At 34.9% G+C, this 19095-nt stretch overlaps 1 protein-coding gene across 1 annotated transcript; it reads left to right on the top strand.

The window, feature by feature from the left end:
* Nucleotides 1-3917: 3917 nt before the first annotated feature.
* LOC139863942 (uncharacterized) lies at nt 3918-8137 on the top strand. The gene is made up of 2 exons (XM_071852543.1): nt 3918-4464; nt 8043-8137. The coding sequence occupies exons 1-2, from the start codon at nt 3918-3920 to the stop codon at nt 8135-8137; spliced, it is 642 nt and encodes a 213-aa protein (XP_071708644.1).
* Nucleotides 8138-19095: the final 10958 nt, after the last annotated feature.

Below are 19095 nucleotides of genomic sequence, written 5' to 3'. Positions count from 1 at the left end.
GGTGAGCTTTACTATTGCTCCTACAAAGGATAGTAATTGCGTCCGACACGTTATAGACCATAATTAAAAGCATGTCAGGGGACATTGCCTTAACAGTTGCTTGTTCAACGCTTTCCTTTACAACCGGACGGTAGTTTACCGAAAGGTAATATACGGGACAAGTAAACTGGACGTGTTGCTTTTCTAATACAAGGTTAGCAACTGGGTGACACAAAACCGCAAGTGTTGAGCTAAAATTTTCAAATCTGAAACCCACACAACCCACAAAAATATTTTGCAAACACCGGTGAAGGGTTATTCCGAAAAACTTGTCTAGGGTAAAAGCTAGATTGAATTTTCAAAAGATCAAAAATTTTCATAAAGATTCAATTTCCTAACGGATCTAAATTTTATAGTCATGTGGGACTGTAAACCACATCGTTACTACCATTGTTTATACCGCCGTATTGAAATCACTGATGTACAAAATGTGAAGAATAAAGAAGTGATTCTTGTATTTCAAGACTATATTGCTTGAGGACAAGCAATGCTCAAGTGTGGGAATATTAGTGGTCAGACTTATCCTAACCATGAGAGGATCTGTCTCGTAAAATGGGGAGGGTGTCGTGCAAATTAGCTGGATAAGACTAATGAATCAGATCCCCAGAAAGGATAATCTCCTTAAAGATTAAAAATCAGCTTTTAAGCCTGATATTACTCAATCCTAGAGATTGACCTTAAAGATTGAGAATTCAAACTCATGGAATTCAATGATATCTAAACTCGAGCTTGAACGAGAAAATATTTTGATCAAATTATAAACCGATTTGTTTTCTGAAAACCCATTTTCAATGCGTTCATTACCATTGAACGTAAAATCCTAGGAATTCACCTGGAATTCATTAGGTCATCTGAACCAAATCGGGTGTCAACCGTAAGAACGGTGGTTGCATAGCATGGTTAAAGACAAGACCTTGTGCCAGACCGACAAATTATAAGGGTGAGCTTTACTATTGCTCCTACAAAGGATAGTAATTTCGTCCGACACGTTATAGACTATAATTAAAAGCATGTCAGGGGACATTGCCTTAACAGTTGCTTGTTCAACGCTTTCCTTTACAACCGGACGGTAGTTTACCGAAAGGTAATATACGGGACAAGTAAACTGGACGTGTTGCTTTCCTAATACAAGGTTAGCAAGTGGGTGATACAAAACCGCAAGTGTTGAGCTAAAATTTTCAAATCTGAAACCCACACAACCCACAAAAATATTTTGCAAACACCGGTGAAGGGTTATTCCGGAAAACTTGTCTAGGGTAAAAGCTAGATTGAATTTTCAAAAGATCAAATATTTTCATAAAGATCCAATTTCCTAACGGATCTAAATTTTATAGTCATGTGGGACTGTAAACCACATCGTTACTACCATTGTTTATACCGCCGTATTAAAATCACTGATGTACAAAATGTGAAGAATAAAGAAGTGATTCTTGTATTTCAAGACTATATTGCTTGAGGACAAGCAACGCTCAAGTGTGGGAATATTTGATAATGCTAAAAACGAACATATATTTCATAGCATTATTCCTCAAGAAAGACAAGCTTTTAGTTGCAACTGTTCTATTTACAAGTGATATTCGTTTAAATAATAAAAGGTGAAGACAAAAGACAGATTCGACGAATTGAAGACGCAAACGACCAAAAAGCTCAAAAGTACAAAATACAATCAATGAGGTTCCAATTATTGATAAGAAACGTCTCAAAATTACAAGAGTACAAGATTCAAAACGCAAAGTACAAGATATTAAATTGTACGCAAGGACGTTCGAAAATCCGGAACCGGGACCAGAGTCAACTCTCAACGCTCGACGCAACGGACTATAAATTACAAGTCAACTATGCATATAAATATAATATAATATATAATTAATTCTTAAAATTAATATATATATTATATTATATTTATAAAACGTCGGCACAAGGAAACAAGCAACATGTGAGCTCTCCCAGCTGGCCATGCGATCGCATGGCCAGGAAGAAGAAAGTCCATGCGATCGCATGGCATGAAAAGTCAGGCCACATCTCCTATAAATTCGCAGTTTGGTGCACCACAAAAACATATCTTTCTCTTCTCCATTCATACGTAATATTTATATTTATAATTTATATTTTAATTTTAATTTTAATTATAATTCTAATAATAAGGGTATGTTAGCGAATGTTGTAAGGGTGTAAGTCGAAATTCTGTCCGTGTAACGCTACGCTATTTTTAATCATTGTAAGTTATGTTCAACCTTTTTTAATTTAATGTCTCGTAGCTAAGTTATTATTATGCTTATTTAATCCGAAGTAATCATGATGTTGGGCTAATTACTAAAATTGGGTAATTGGGCTTTGTACCATAATTGGAGTTTGGACAAAAGAACGACACTTGTGGAAATTAGACTATGGGCTATTAATGGGCTTTATATTTGTTTAACTAAATGATAGTTTGTTAATGTTAATATAAAGATTTACAATTGGGCGTCCCTATAAATAACCATTTACACTCGATCGGACACGATGGGCGGGGTATTTATATGTACAAATAATCGTTCATTTAACCGGACACGGGAATGGATTAATAGCCACTAGAATTATTAAAACAGGGGTGAAATTATGTACAAGGACAATTGACATAATTGATAACAAAGTATTAAAACCTTGGGTTACACTCAGTCGACATCCTGGTGTAATTATTAAACAAAGTATTAAAATCTTGTTACAGTTTAAGTCCCCAATTAGTTGGAATATTTAAACTTCGGGTATAAGGATAATTTGACGAGGACACTCGCACTTTATATTTATGACTGATGGACTGTTATGGACAAAAACCAGACAGACATGTTAAATAATTCAGGACAAAGGACAATTAACCCATGGGCATAAAACTAAAATCAACACGTCAAACATCATGATTACGGAAGTTTAAATAAGCATAATTCTTTTATTTCATATTTAATTTCCTTTATTTTATATTTAATTGAACTTCTAATTATCGTATTTTTATTATTGTATTTAATTGCACTTTTAATTATCGTACTTTTTATTATTGTATTTAATTGCACTTTTAATTATCGTACTTTTTAATTATCGCAAGTTTATTTTATCGCACTTTTATTATTCGCAATTTCATTATCGTTATTTACTTTACGCTTTAAATTAAGTCTTTTATTTATTTAATATTTTATATTTTGTTTTAACTGCAACTAAAGTTTTTAAAATCGACAAACCGGTCATTAAACGGTAAAAAAAACCCCCCTTTATAATAATAATATTACTTATATATACATTTGTATTTTTATAAAAGTAAACTAATATAGCGTTAAGCTTTGTTTAAAGATTTTCCCTGTGGAACGAACCGGACTTACTAAAAACTACACTACTGTACGATTAGGTACACTGCCTATAAGTGTTGTAGCAAGGTTTAAGTATATCCATTCTATAAATAAATAAATATCTTGTGTAAAATTGTATCGTATTTAATAGTATTTCCTTGTAAAATTTAATAGTATTTTATACCCCTTAGCTTTAACATCAATACCCATCCTTCGTCATTAGGTACTTGGCACAATATTGTTTTGACAGGTACATCTTTGGAAGAATTGCAAGTGCCGTTCAAAAACTCGTTCATCAAATCCATTGATGGTGGATTAACATCTTTCTGGCACGAACACTGGATTGGAGAAGATAAACTTTGCAACTTGTACTCGCGGCTGTATAGATTGGAATTGGAGAAGGAATCGTCAATAAAAGATCGGGTCTGTTTTGTTAATGGCAGGTTGGAGCTCAGCTGGAATTGGTTGCGGACGCCTACTGGACGAATATAATCAGAACTGAATGAGCTGCGCAACTTAATTGCTTCGTTTCCTTTCAAGAACAACAATGTGGATAGGTGGATGTGGAGCCTCGCAACAAATGGTATGCTTACTGTTAAAAAATTAGCTGTTATAGTCGATGAGCAGCTTCTTGGGCAGTTTAGTTTACAACATCAGTATATGCAAAACAAATTGGTACCGAAGAAAATCGAGATTTTTGTTTGGAGAACGATGCTAAAAAGACTTCCCGTACGGGTTGAACTTGATAAAAGAGGCATTTATCTTCATAGTATAAGGTGCCCGCTTTGTGATGACGATATAGAATCGGTGGATCACATTTTCTTATCGTGTAAACATGCCGTGGACATTTGGATTCGGGTCTATAAATGGTGGAATTTGTGTAGCTTCACATGCAACAATTTCTGCAATCTATTGAAAGACGTGGGAGCTGTTGCTAATTCACAGCTCGGAAAGAGGATATTTCAAGCAACGATTTGGGTTGGTGCGTATATGATTTGGAAGGCCCGAAACTACAAAGTTTTTCAAGGTAAAAATTGGAGCTCTCCGGTGGCTTTAAATGAAATACAAATCAAGTCGTTCGAGTGGATTTCGTCTCTTGTCAAGGATAGTAATCTTGATTGGCTCAAGTGGATCTCTAATCCTAGTGTCTATCTAAATATTTAGTAGTTTCGAGCAATTCATAGGTTGCTCCCTTTGCAACTATCTCATTGTCTTTGGTCGTGTAATGTCTCGTGTTCGTGTTAGCTTTCCTAATGGGCGATTCAATCCGTTGTAAGAAGCCCTATTGTTTGTAATGCTTCGTGTGTTTTTAATATATTTTGCCTATATAACAGCGTAACTGAAAGTTCCGTACTAACAAAAAGGAATTAAAGTGATTGTATTAGACGAGGAAGATAACAATTCAAACACCAATGGCTACAAGGAAGTACCTATAGACGACTATAGATGACTATTGCTAAGTGCTAATGTGGTTTTTGTTTTGGAAACGTCTTCTATACAATCATAGCATGCTTGATGCAAGAAGACTCAAGGCTGACGTATGGAGATGACTATTGCTAAGTGCTAATGTGGTTTTTGTGTTGGAAACGTATTCTATAAAATCATAGCATGCTTGATGCAAGAAGACTCAAGGCTGACTTATGGAAAACACTGATGCCACGTTCTTGATCAATCATGTTCACACTATTAATTTATTTATTTATTTTTTTCAAACGGCTAAAATTTTATAAATGCAAGCCTGGCAAGAAGCTAGACAAAAAAGAAAAAAATTAAATGGAATTACAAAGCCAAGTATTTTAATCTGGTGCCAATTTACTTCTAGATTTAAGCTAAGAAAAAGCAACTAATCTAATGCAATCAAATAAATCATTTTTCCTGACCTCGCGAGCATCGTGAACGATATCATTATGTAATCTTCAAATCCACCATTAGGTGGTAGCCGTAATGCAGTAAAAACGATCCGAATGAACCTTATTCCTGAAGGCATTATCAATCCACGCAAATAGGTCATCCGTAGAATCCATTTGAGCAGGCCATACAATGCCTACCCACAAACAAATTTTACGCCAAAGAGAAGTTGCCAACGAACAATGTAAAAAGATGTGATCACGAGAATTTCGAGCAATACCACAATTCAGGCAAATAATCGAGTTAATATCAAGACCTTTAAAAACAAGGTTTACACGAGTAGGAATTCGGTCATTGAGAAGACGCCAAATAAAAATGTTAACTTTGGTGGGATAAATCTGCACCATCTCGTTGCTCGAAAAGAGGACTGGAGCAAGGATTCACACTATTAATACACGTTATTTTGCTATTACTTTTGAAATTAGTTTCAAACGAATTTATAACATTAAACCAATTATACTATATCACTATTAACTTGTCTTTCAAAATTTCGTGAATTTGCGGGTATTAAACTAGTTATTATTTATTAAAACCATTTAAAAAGGTTTATAAAAGGCATGTAAAATTACTAAATTAGAATAATGAATAGTAGATTAGCACTTTGCTAATTGATATAAAGGAGGATGGAAACCCGCGCTTCGCTGCGAGGTGATTTTGAGATAGGTAAACTGTTGGTTTACTGAAATAAACCTTTAATGGTTGATTTATTAAACGTGTAAAAAATAAATGAATAAAGAAAGGAAGTACAAAAAGAAAGTGAAAAAAGTACAGTTGTTAAATTGAATGGTTAATGGTAGTAGTTAAGTTAAAAAAGGTTAACGACTTAAAAAAATGGAATGAAACGGGTTACTGCAAGGAAAAAAATTCGAAAAAAGCAAGAGAAACATATATACGGAGTAATAAAAAAAAATTGATGTTGTTGAGCCAAAATCTACTTGAGCTTTCTGATGTTGTTGAAAACCCATTACAAAAAAGCCTTCATATAAAAGCGTATTACTCCTTAACCCTAAAGGACTATTTCAATTGGAAGAATTGGAAGAATTGATGTTGTTGAAAACCCATTACAAAAAAGCCTTCATATAAAAGCTTATTACTCCTTAACCCGGGTTAAAGGACTATTTCAGAATTTTTCATTAAAGGAAATGAATTGAAAATGAAAGTAAGTGAAAGAAAAGGAAGCGGAATCCTTTCGGTTTGGAAGGAAGAATTGGAAGAAAAATTAGGCAAAAATCATCATTCCATTTCCTTTCTTTTCTTTCTAGTTAAAACTCAGGAACACCAAAAATTATTGTAATCTTTCAGCTTTTCTTCTTTTCTCTCCAAAATAAAACTCTGGAACAGAGCAACAACAACAACAACACTCATTCCCACATATGTGGGGTATGGGGGAGGTAGGACGTAGACAATCCTTCCCCTATCCCAGAATAAAGAGAAGTCATTTCTCTACCCCGAGTGAAACACTCCAAAGAGTAGAGAAAGTCTTTCCTCTCTCTATTTGACGGATAAAGAGATTGCTTCCAAAAGGACCTCCGGCCAGAAAATATTAAAAAGAAAAAAAAATAAATAAATAAAATAAAATAAAATAAATAAAATAAAATAATAAATAAAATAATAAATAAATAAGTAAATGAGTAAAAATAAATAAATAAGTAAACAAATAAAAACTAAAAAAATATAAATAAAATAAAAAACAATAAACATATAAATAAATAAATAAATAAAATAATAGTAGTAGTAAAAAATTTTAATAAAATAATAAAATAAAAAAATATATAAAAAAAATAATATAGTAAAATAAAATAAAATAAAAACAAATAAAAATAAACTTAAACGCCATAAAAATTGTAGAATTCATGGGTTTTAAATCGTGCCTGGAGTTCGATTTAGGCTCTAAGTGGCAGTCAAGTCACCAATAAAACGACGTTCGCTGTTGACTCGCTTAATAGAGCCGTATAAAATAAATGAATAAATAAATATATAAATAAAATACTAATAATAATAATAATAATAATAATAATAATAATAATAATAATAATAATAATAATAATAATAATAATAATAATAAATAATAAATAATATATATATATATATATATATATATATATATATATATATATATATATATATATATATATATATATATATATATATATATATATATATATATATATATATATATATATATATATATATATATATATATATATATATAAGGAAACGTACCTCGCTTAATAGGCTCTGGAACAGAGCCTAAACAAAAATCTTTCACTCTTCTTTTTTTTTTCCGACAAAACATCATTCTCCAGCTTCTTTATTTTTGGTCTCCCAAACCTCAATCTTCAACAAGTACGGAGTTTAGAACATGTACTAATTATGGAGTAATAACAAACCCATATGCCATAACACTCGGCCCCTGTCTACTAATCCACTCCGCCGCAGTCGCCACCACCGCTGAGATTGATTGACGAATGTCTCAACACACACATTTACACAACCGTGTATCCGCCACTAATCATCACATGCTAAACAGAAATCGAAACCACTATAAGAGATTATGTAGGTCCGGTGAGTCCGTAATTAGTGATGGTGGCGATCGATGACAGACAGTAAATCATCACCTATGGGTATGAATTTTGGTTCTGTTTTCTTATTTTTCTGATCGAAGGTGGTGAACGATGGTGGGTAACGGTGGCAATGCCCTATATATGTTTTTGTTTGTTGATAGGTTCCTTTTGTAGATCTGTTTTTTTCACATGTTTATGTTATCTTTTTTTTCAGATCCGTGCGATGATGGTGGTTATCCGCGGTGGTTTCTGGAGCTTGTTGTTGACCCTAATTATTGCCTATTTTCATATGTTTATGTTATCTTTTAGTTTTCAAATCCGGGCGGTGGTGGTGGGTGGTTGTTTTCGACTGTAATTATCACCATAAGTAGTGTTCGTGAGGTTAATGGAGGTGGTGGTCGGTGGTGGTAGAGTGGTGGTGGCAGGTGGTGATAGAGTAGTGGTGGTAGAAGGGGGTAGTGCACTACTACAAAACTCACTTTCGCAGACGAGTTTTTTTTTAGCATTCCGGACGACAGGGTCGTCCAGAATGGTATTCCCGGATGACAAGTCGTCCCCAAAGATACCTCTGGGAAGCTTCATCCCAAAATGTTTTTCCGGACGACTGGTGCCTTTTTCCAGGACGATCATGGACCCTACTTTGACTTTCAAACCTGACTATTGTAGACGATTTTCCCGGACGACAAGTGGGGACGACTTGTCGTCCGAAAATAAATAATAATAAAATAATGCTTATTTTTGATAATAAATATATAATAAACTGTAAAATATTATAGGACGACTCTTCCCGGACGACTAGTCGTCCGGAAATGAATAATAATTAAATAATGCTTAGTTTTTGTGGAAAAATAATAGTAAATGAAAAATAGTTCCGGACGACTCTTCCCGGAAGACTAGTCGTCCGGAAAAGTCATGCTGTTTTGGGACAGCAGCTGCTGTTTTCCAGCCGTAAAAAACGGCACATTTCAAATCACAAATCTGCAATACAAATACGCTATATTTCACAAAATGCCACATTAATATTAAATAAAAGTTTCAATACCACAATTACATAATTATCCAAATGTTTCAACATCGAACAACCTACCGAATCAATATTTTCAAATACAAACGAACATTAAACATCCAAACAAAAGCATTATTGTCTTCAAACAAACTCAACAAATTACCTACCGCCATATCCTCCATCAAATTCTCCTTCCTCATTGTTTTGGCTAGAGTGGGCATTTAAATTGGAAGAACAAGGAGTATTTGTACTGGGAGTATTTCCTCTACGTTGCAAATGGGGAGGGATTTCCAAATTATTATAAGCAAGGATTTCAGCAATTTCACTCGGCGTGTAGCTTGGGGGTATTTGTGGTTGTCTACTCCGACCGGTAGACGCTGAAGATGCGGAATTAGTCAACGATAATGGTAAAATCCTCCCCACTACGCGCTCGTGGCCACTTCGTCTACCCAAAACCTCCAACATTATGCTTTGCTCACTTCTTTCCGGTTGATCTTTTTTCATGTCCTTCATGCGTTCCTACAAAGTTAAAAGAATATTAATACATGTATATATATTTCATATATATATATATATATATATATATATATATATATATATATATATATATATATATATATATATATATATATATATTTACTTTTATTTATAAGTAGTACACTAAAATCTATAAAAATTTATTACTTACGTAGTCTGATTTTGGTTAGTCATTAATCCACACTTTGGTATCCTTGTTTCTGTGCACGTTCTTGTAATTTTTGATCGGACCTTTGGTAGTGGGGTCGTGCTACAAACACACAATAAAATAATTAAAATGTATATAAATCAAATCACCTAACAAATACAGCACGTCATTGTGTTCAAACGGTATAATTTCTTTCAAGAATTCTAACAAATCCTCTAAACCAAGGTCGCAAACATCAATATCATCGAATGAAACTTTCGAACCACACGTATAATCATACTCTTTATTTTCATTACGGAATTAACTACCGTAATACACGTCAAATGAGACGATAATCGGTGAAATCGTTATCGTTTTTGAGTTGAGAAGTTTAATAAATTTTTAGTTGATGAGTTTGATAATTGTGTGTAGGTGCATAAACACAAAAACAATCTGATGAAAATGTTGTCCGGAAAGCTTTCCCGGACGACTTGTCGTCCGGAAAGAAAACCTCGCCAAAGTTTTTGGAGCCAAATTTTTCTGTCTGATACCTTTCCGGACGAGATCTAGTCGTTCGAGAAAGTTGGTCAACCATTTTGGAAAAAGCGAGACAGAAAAACAGATTTTTTTGTCGTGCAACAGACTTTCCCGGACGACATACGTCGTCCGGAAAAGTGTCGTCCCTAATAATCAATTTTCTAGTAGTGGTGGATGATAGAGTGGTTATGGTATAACTGTAAATACGGAGGAAAAGGAAGTTGTAACACCCCGTTTTTTCGTAACGTGTTGCTTGTGGTGGTGTTTAGGTTCCTAGACTCGAAGTTGGGTTTGTAAAATGTTAAAACTTAGACGTCATTTAAGTTACTAGGTATATAATCGTACTTTTGACCCCAAATAAAGTCTGAGTTAATGTTTAAAAACCTTACCATTGGAAAGTAGGCCTTATTATGTTTCCAACGATATTTGATTCATCAAAAACAGAGCTATGGTTTGAAAGTTACGACCAAAATAAATGTAAAAAAAAGGCAAAAAATGGACCAGGCGCAATTTGCGGCTGGTAGGCGCAATTTGCGGCGGCCTGGGGTTCCTCAGTACCCAAAGGGTCGCATTTTTATGGCTCACTTTTGCGGCCCGGAGGCGCAAATTGCGGCTGAAACGTATTTTTGGTGATTTTCTTGATATTTTGAGTTTTAATGAGGGGCTTAATGGTCTTTTCACTTGGGAGCCGGTTTGAGGGTCATAAGAGGCAGGTGTGGCCTCATGCAAACCTTGTCCTCTCATTTCACTCCCTCATCTTCAACCTCTTGCTAGTGAGAGAAAGCTTTTAGAGAGAGAAAGCTCAAGAACATGATGTTGGGGCTTGAATCAACTCAAGGTGAAAGAGTTAAAGTTGTTCCTCTTGCTCTTTGCTACGTTTGGGTAGTGGTAAGTCTTAACTCCGATTTTATTTACTTTGATTTTGATAGAAAGCTAGGGTTTGAGTTAATGTTGGGTTATAAACCCCATTTCTCATGAAATTAGGGGTTTTGTTGTATGTATTGTGTAAGTAAACTCGGTTATTGTGGGTATAGGGTTTGATGATGAATTTGGAAGTATTTGTCATGCTTTGGGTGTTAAATAACTAGGTTGTGAGTGTGTTGGTGTTTTTGATGTTCTTAAGAACAAGTATTGGTCAAAATGGGTGTTGACTTTGATTTAGTGTCAAACAATGTTTTGAGCCAAGTTTTGGTGAATCAAGTATGTAAATACTTTGTTTAGGTGTTAACTAGTGTTTTGGAAATATATTCACCAGCCCTTAGTGATTGTGGGTGTTTTTATGAATTGTGTCAAAATCGGTTGGCTTTGATTGGGACGAATTTGGTAATGACACTAATGTTTGATTAAATGAATGTTAAACACTTTTGGTAAGTGTTAAAATGGCGTTTTTGAACGAAAGTAATCATGGAAAGTGATTTTGGGTTAAAATGGTATTTTAACATAAGTCAAACGTGGTGAAACGCAATATGGGTCAACATTGCACGTGTTGTGATTTTTGTGTAAATGGCGGTTTGAAATGATCACCATCTACGTAGCATTTAGTGTCGAGACCTAACCTAGGTTGGTCTAAATTAGTGTAAGGTATAATTTAGGCTAAAGTGTACTTTGTAGAGTGGGTTTGAATTACCACCCGAAGTGGTAATAGGTTTGTGTCCATTAGGTGTTAAATGGGCGGGTTTTGGCGAGCAAGGTATGATCCCTTGGCTAAGGGATGTTTGTCTCGGGTTCTCTTTTAAAGAATGGCTATTTATGTGCATATTGTACCTATGTGTGATATAGGTGGTTACTTGCTCGAATTTGAGGATGGAGATCATGTTGTACATGACTTGTGCGGGCATTCCAAGGTGAGTGGAATAATTATACGTGTAGGTATATGATGTATTTATTTGTGTCGCGTGAGATGTGAAGTGTCGACGTGTTAAGACACCACATTTCACGTGATGAGTGAGGTGTTGACGTGTTAAGACGCCACTCCGAGAAGTATGAGGGGTGAAGTGTCGAAGTATTAAGACACCACTCCGGGAATTATGATGGGTGAAGTGTCGACATGTTAAGACACCACCTAGGGGGTTAGTGATACGATGTGTTAAGTACACTAACGGATGTTGTAAACATCGATGGTCTTTCGCGAGCACCATTCCCTTGTACTATTAGATAACCATGGTTATGTGTTGTAGTTTTAGCATATTAAATTCTGAACTATATGCTATTGGCGATGCTAGCTTATTGTAAATTGCGGATATTTAGTTTATGCATTGTGATTGCATGGTTGTTGAATTGCTAGCTCGTATGCGGTATTTGTGTAAGTGTTTGCATGTAAGTAGATTATATATGTATATGTATAATTATTGCATTCACTAAGCTTTATGCTTACCCTTCTCGTTGTTAACCTTTTTACAGGTGTTGTGAATGTGAAGCTAGCTAGTTGTTAGACTAGATGGGTAGGAGCACTTGGGCTCGATGGGGGTAGCTTTTGTATATTTAGACGCGGATTGGGGATTTGGTGGTCCCCAAGATTATGCTCTTGGTATCGGGTTGGGTTATTGAGTACAAACGTGTATTTTGTGTGATTAGGTCATTATTACAAATGCTTTTGTAATGTGTCATTTGTGTACCAAGGGTCATTTTAAATTGCTAAATGTATCGTTATGATATTATGTTATTGTTTAAAACAGAGTTGGAAATGTAATGTATTATGAACACTTTAATGGAACCTAACTTATAAAAGAAGAAAAAATAGTGCTTCGTTTTTGGTAAACGGATTTGGATTGTTTCAAGTGGTATCAGAGTATAGTCTAAGGGAATTAGGTGACCTTGGAATAGGTTCCTAGTCTTAAACTTATTGACGGTTGTGCGTTATTTGCAGGACTTGTAGTAATACGGGTTGGATTGAGATTTGTTAGTGCCTTAGAGTAGGTGACTAACTAGGACTTATGTTTGTCTAAAGTGTGATTATGTGAGGCCTTATTTCGTGTGTAAATTAGTGCCTTAGATAGCAAGTGCCTATTGTAAGTAGGTGAACTTGGACGTTGTTCTGCTGCTAGTCTCCTAGGGAGTAGGTTGACTTGTTGTTGCGATATACGTATATGTATATATTATTATACTACATATAGTGTACGGTGTCTTAGTGATGAGTCCAGTAGTCGGTCTCAAGTACTCGGGGGTTTTGGATAGTCTAGTCAAACGACGGGACTTCATTTATTCGAAGGTACTAGTGGTATTGTGCTTTGTATTGTGTGAATGTTGCGTCAGTCCGGGTAAAGTACTTTGCGTGACCATGTGAAAATGGTAAGGTACGCAATTGTAATAGTGATTGATCACCATTATTACGAAAGTGTATCTTGACACCAAACATGACATGACGAGTACCGAACGGAGGAAACGTGGCATGGTTGGGGTAGATTCGGGATGAATTAGGAATCTTTTATTGGTTCCTAGGATATAGATGTCTCGGGTGATGTGCTTGTGTCACATCGGGTTCATTGTGAGTCGGGAAGTATTACAGTGAATTCGGTTAGTTAAGGTGAGTGAGCAAACTCACGAGTTCGACGCGTACCTAGTCACCCTAAGCAGTGGGTGCACTATTGAGGTTGTCATTGGTTGTAGTTACACATCGTAACCAGGATGACCGATTTATGTATGCTTGTGTGTGCAACGAGGACTTGAATTCCGTAATGGAATGCGACAAGTCTAATGATTGTAGAATTGGGTTACACTCGGTAGAGTGTGTAGTTAGAGAATCGTGTAAGGATTCTAGTTGTGAGTCGCCTTGGAATTGGCGAATCGAGGAGTCTTCGGGTCGTTAAACTCATGGGAGTGGGACCCATATGACAACGGTTTTATTAGTGTGTTATTATGTTGTGGATTATAGGGTAACATTCCTAACGGAATACCCCTTTGTAGTAGTGGTTGTGTCGATATGTGAAAGGATGTAAGACTTGGTGCTTCCAAGCATCTCCTTAGTATTAGATGAAAGGTTTCGTTAGGCTATATCCTTTGGCCTTGTGGAAATTACGGGTAGCGTGTGATCGTTAGGAAATTTCGATAAGACAATAAACCGTAAGGTTTGTACGGGTAGATATGACTTCGGGTCATTATTGTGGAGAGATGGGTGACATCAGGTGTATGGAACCCAAAGATTGAGTTTCTAAATCTCGGTAGATTGTGGTGGGAGTTTGCATGACACTGCGTCAGGTGCCCCCTTCCTAATAGTGTGATGTTCAACTCCGGTGATGGTGTGATCACTTTGGGCTTGGGGTGCCCGTGAGGTACCCTTGGAAGCAGCGAAGATTACAATAGTGATCGACGGGTGATAGTAATTCGACGGTTGCGAAAGTTAAAGTTTAAAAGTATTGCGGTAAATACTTCTTATGAAGTGACGGATAAGAAAATCTTGTTGCTCTGAAGTGTTAGACGAGTAAAGATGACTGGTGAGCCGGTGATGGATTTAATGGTCGATTTGGCTGAAGGTTATGATGAAGTGTTGATATTGCGGTTGACGCAATTATTGTGTCGGATTGGCCATTCTTCTCCATGAGATTGAGCAATTATTGATAAAGGTTTGTTGAGATAAAGGTCGAGTGATCCCGACTGAGAAGCATGACGGATCAAGCGGAGTGGCATATGCCTAGACTTAGAGGTGTATGTAAGACTTTGGTGGAGTTCGCTTTGCGAACGATTAAAGTAGTTGATTGTGATTTGTGGTATGAAGGTGCGATGTCGTCGCGTGTATGACATTTCAAGTGAATGTGTATGTCGGATCTGAGAGCCTAAAGTGAATTCATGGTGATTCGGAGTGTATGACCAACGATGAGAATGGTCATGTGTTTCATGTAATGACAATTCCTCAGGATGTTATCATCTTGACGATGAGAATGTGGAGCTGAATCCTAAGTGGGGGAGTTTATACTGTCGCCCGAGGAAGGTCCGGTGGTGTTAGATCAGGTGAAGTGTAAGACTCCTTATGTAAGGTGGTCATGTAGTACCAAAGTGCGGTATGAGACCAAGTGTGAAGTTTGAGATCACGGAAGTGAGAGAATGAAACTATCGTTGCAGGTGATCTCGTGATGTAAATACGGGTTGGTGTGAAACTCAGTTAGTACTATCGAGTGAGTACTAGTTCGATATTGTGGTGGATGCCGTATTTTCCCTGTCGGGAAACGTGATCGTGGAAATTGTCAGTGGATTGTTCCACTTTATGGACGATTGTGAGACGCGGAATGTCGGTCTCGATTGTCTCACATCTAGACAAGTGGATGTTATTTGTTTGCGAGGGTGTGTTCTGAAATGTCCCGTTCTTATTGATTAAAAACGTTCCATATTAATTGATTTCGTTGCGAGGTTTTGACCTCTATATGAGACGTTTTTCAAAGACTGCATTCATTTTTAAAACAAACCATAACCTTTATTTCATAGATAAAGGTTTTAAAAAGCTTTACGTAGATTATCAAATAATGATAATCTAAAATATCCTGTTTACACACGACCATTACATAATGGTTTACAATACAAATATGTTACAACAAAATAAGTTTCTTGAATGCAGTTTTTACACAATATCATACAAGCATGGACTCCAAATCTCGTCCTTATTTAAGTATGCGACAGCGGAAGCTCTTAATAATCACCTGAGAATAAACATGCTTAAAACGTCAACAAAAATGTTGGTGAATTATAGGTTTAACCTATATATATCAAATCATAATAATAGACCACAAGATTTCATATTTCAATACACATCCCATACATAGAGATAAAAATCATTCATATGGTGAACACCTGGTAGCCGACATTAACAAGATGCATATATAAGAATATCCCCATCATTCCGGGACACCCTTCGGATATGATATAAATTTCGAAGTACTAAATCATCCGGTTCTTTGGATGGGGTTTGTTAGGCCCAATAGATCTATCTTTAGGATTCGCGTCAATTAGGGTGTCTGTTCCCTAATTCTTAGATTACCAGACTTAATAAAAAGGGGCATATTCGATTTCGATAATTCAACCATAGAATGTAGTTTCACGTACTTGTGTCTATTTTGTAAATCATTTATAAAACCTGCATGTATTCTCATCCCAAAAATATTAGATTTTAAAAGTGGGACTATAACTCACTTTCACAGATTTTTACTTCGTCGGGAAGTAAGACTTGGCCACTGGTTGATTCACGAACCTATAACAATATATACATATATATCAAAGTATGTTCAAAATATATTTACAACACTTTTAATATATTTTGATGTTTTAAGTTTATTAAGTCAGCTGTCCTCGTTAGTAACCTACAACTAGTTGTCCACAGTTAGATGTAGAGAAATAAATCGATAAATATTATCTTGAATCAATCCACGACCCAGTGTATACGTATCTCAGTATTGATCACAACTCAAACTATATATATTTTGGAATCAACCTCAACCCTGTATAGCTAACTCCAACATTCACATATAGAGTGTCTATGGTTGTTCCGAAATATATATAGATGTGTCGACATGATAGGTCGAAACATTGTATACATGTCTATGGTATCTCAAGATTACATAATATACAATACAAGTTGATTAAGTTATGGTTGGAATAGATTTGTTACCAATTTTCACGTAGCTAAAATGAGAAAAATTATCCAATCTTGTTTTACCCATAACTTCTTCATTTTAAATCCGTTTTGAGTGAATCAAATTGCTATGGTTTCATATTGAACTCTATTTTATGAATCTAAATAGAAAAAGTATAGGTTTATTGTCGGAAAAATAAGTTACAAGTCGTTTTTGTAAAGGTAGTCATTTAAGTCGAAAGAACGACGTCTAGATGACCATTTTAGAAAACATACTTCCACTTTGAGTTTAACCATAATTTTTGGATATAGTTTCATGTTCATAATAAAAATCATTTTCTCAGAATAACAACTTTTAAATCAAAGTTCATCATAGTTTTTAATTAACTAACCCAAAACAGCCCGCGGTGTTACTACGACGGCGTAAATCCGGTTTTACGGTGTTTTTCGTGTTTCCAGGTTTTAAATCATTAAGTTAGCATATCATATAGATATAGAACATGTGTTTAGTTGATTTTAAAATTCAAGTTAGAAGGATTAACTTTTGTTTGCGAACAAGTTTAGAATTAACTAAACTATGTTCTAGTGATTACAAGTTTAAACCTTCGAATAAGATAGCTTTATATGTATGAATCGAATGATGTTATGAACATCATTACTACCTTAAGTTCCTTGGATAAACCTACTGGAAAAGAGAAAAATGGATCTAGCTTCAACGGATCCTTGGATGGCTCGAAGTTCTTGAAGCAGAATCATGACACGAAAACAAGTTTAAGTAAGATCATCACTTGAAATAAGATTGTTATAGTTATAGAAATTGAACCAAAGTTTGAATATGATTATTACCTTGTATTAGAATGATAACCTACTGTAAGAAACAAAGATTTCTTGAGGTTGGATGATCACCTTACAAGATTGGAAGTGAGCTAGCAAACTTGAAAGTATTCTTGATTTTATGTAACTAGAACTTGTAAAATATATGAAGAACACTTAGAACTTGAAGATAGAACTTGAGAGAGATCAATTAGATGAAGAAAATTGAAGAATGAAAGTGTTTGTAGGTGTTTTTGGTCGTTGGTGTATGGATTAGATATAAAGGATATGTAATTTTATTTTCATGTAAATAAGTCATGAATGATTACTCATATTTTTGTAATTTTATGAGATATTTCATGCTAGTTGCCAAATGATGGTTCCCACATGTGTTAGGTGACTCACATGGGCTGCTAAGAGCTGATCATTCGAGTGTATATACCAATAGTACATACATCTAAAAGCTGTGTATTGTACGAGTACGAATACGGGTGCATACGAGTAGAATTGTTGATGAAACTGAACGAGGATGTAATCGTACATTTTTTTGTTAAGTAGAAGTACTTGGATAAGTGTCTTGAAGTCTTTCAAAAGTGTATGAATACATATTAAAACACTACATGTATATACATTTTAACTGAGTCGTTAAGTCATCGTTAGTCGTTACATGTAAATATTGTTTTGAAACCTTTAGGTTAATGATCTTGTTGAATGTTGTTAACCCATTGTTTATTATAACAAATGAGATGTTAAATTGTTATATTATCATGATATTATGATATATAATATATCTCAGTATGATGTATATACAGTTAAATGTCGTTACAACGATAATCGTTACATATATGTCTCGTTTCGAAATCATTAAGTTAGTAGTCTTATTTTTACATATGTATTTCATTGTTAATACACTTAATAATATATTTACTTATCATTTAACATAATTAACCAAGTGTATCAATATCTTAATATGATTCATATGTACCTAGTAAGACGTTGTTATAACGATAATCGTTATATATATCGTTTTCGAGTTTCTTAAATTAATAGTCTCATTTTTATGTATATAACTCATTGTTAAAATACCTAATGAGATACATACCTATAATAAAAACATGTTAACTATATATATAACCATATATATGTCATCGTATAGTTTTTACAAATTTTAACGTTCGTGAATCACCGGTCAACTTGGGTGGTCAATTGTCTATATGAAACATATTTCAATTAATCAAGTCTTAACAAGTTTGATTGCTTAACATGTTGGAAACATTTAATCATGTAAATTTCAATCTCAATTAATATATATAAACATGGAAAAGTTCGGGTCACTACAGTACCTACCCGTTAAATAAATTTCGTCCTGAAATTTTAAGCTGTTGAAAGTGTTGACGAATCTTCTGGAAATAGATGCGGGTATTTCTTCTTTATCTGATCTTCATGCTCCCAGGTGAACTCGGGTCCTCTACGAGCATTCCATTGAAACCTTAACAATTGGTATCTTGTTTTGCTTAAGTCTTTTAACCTCACGATCCATTATTTCGACGGGTTCTTCGATGAATTGAAGTTTTTCGTTGATTTGGATTTCATCTAACGGAATAGTGAGATCTTCTTTAGCAAAACATTTCTTCAAATTCGAGACGTGGAAAGTGTTATGTACAGCCGCGAGTTGTTGAGGTAACTCAAGT

The sequence above is a fragment of the Rutidosis leptorrhynchoides genome, chromosome 8, assembly GCF_046630445.1.
Source record: "Rutidosis leptorrhynchoides isolate AG116_Rl617_1_P2 chromosome 8, CSIRO_AGI_Rlap_v1, whole genome shotgun sequence".
Classification (NCBI taxonomy): domain Eukaryota; kingdom Viridiplantae; phylum Streptophyta; class Magnoliopsida; order Asterales; family Asteraceae; genus Rutidosis; species Rutidosis leptorrhynchoides.
Note: the sequence above shows the minus strand (reverse complement) of the source record. Positions and strands in the feature narration are given on the sequence as shown.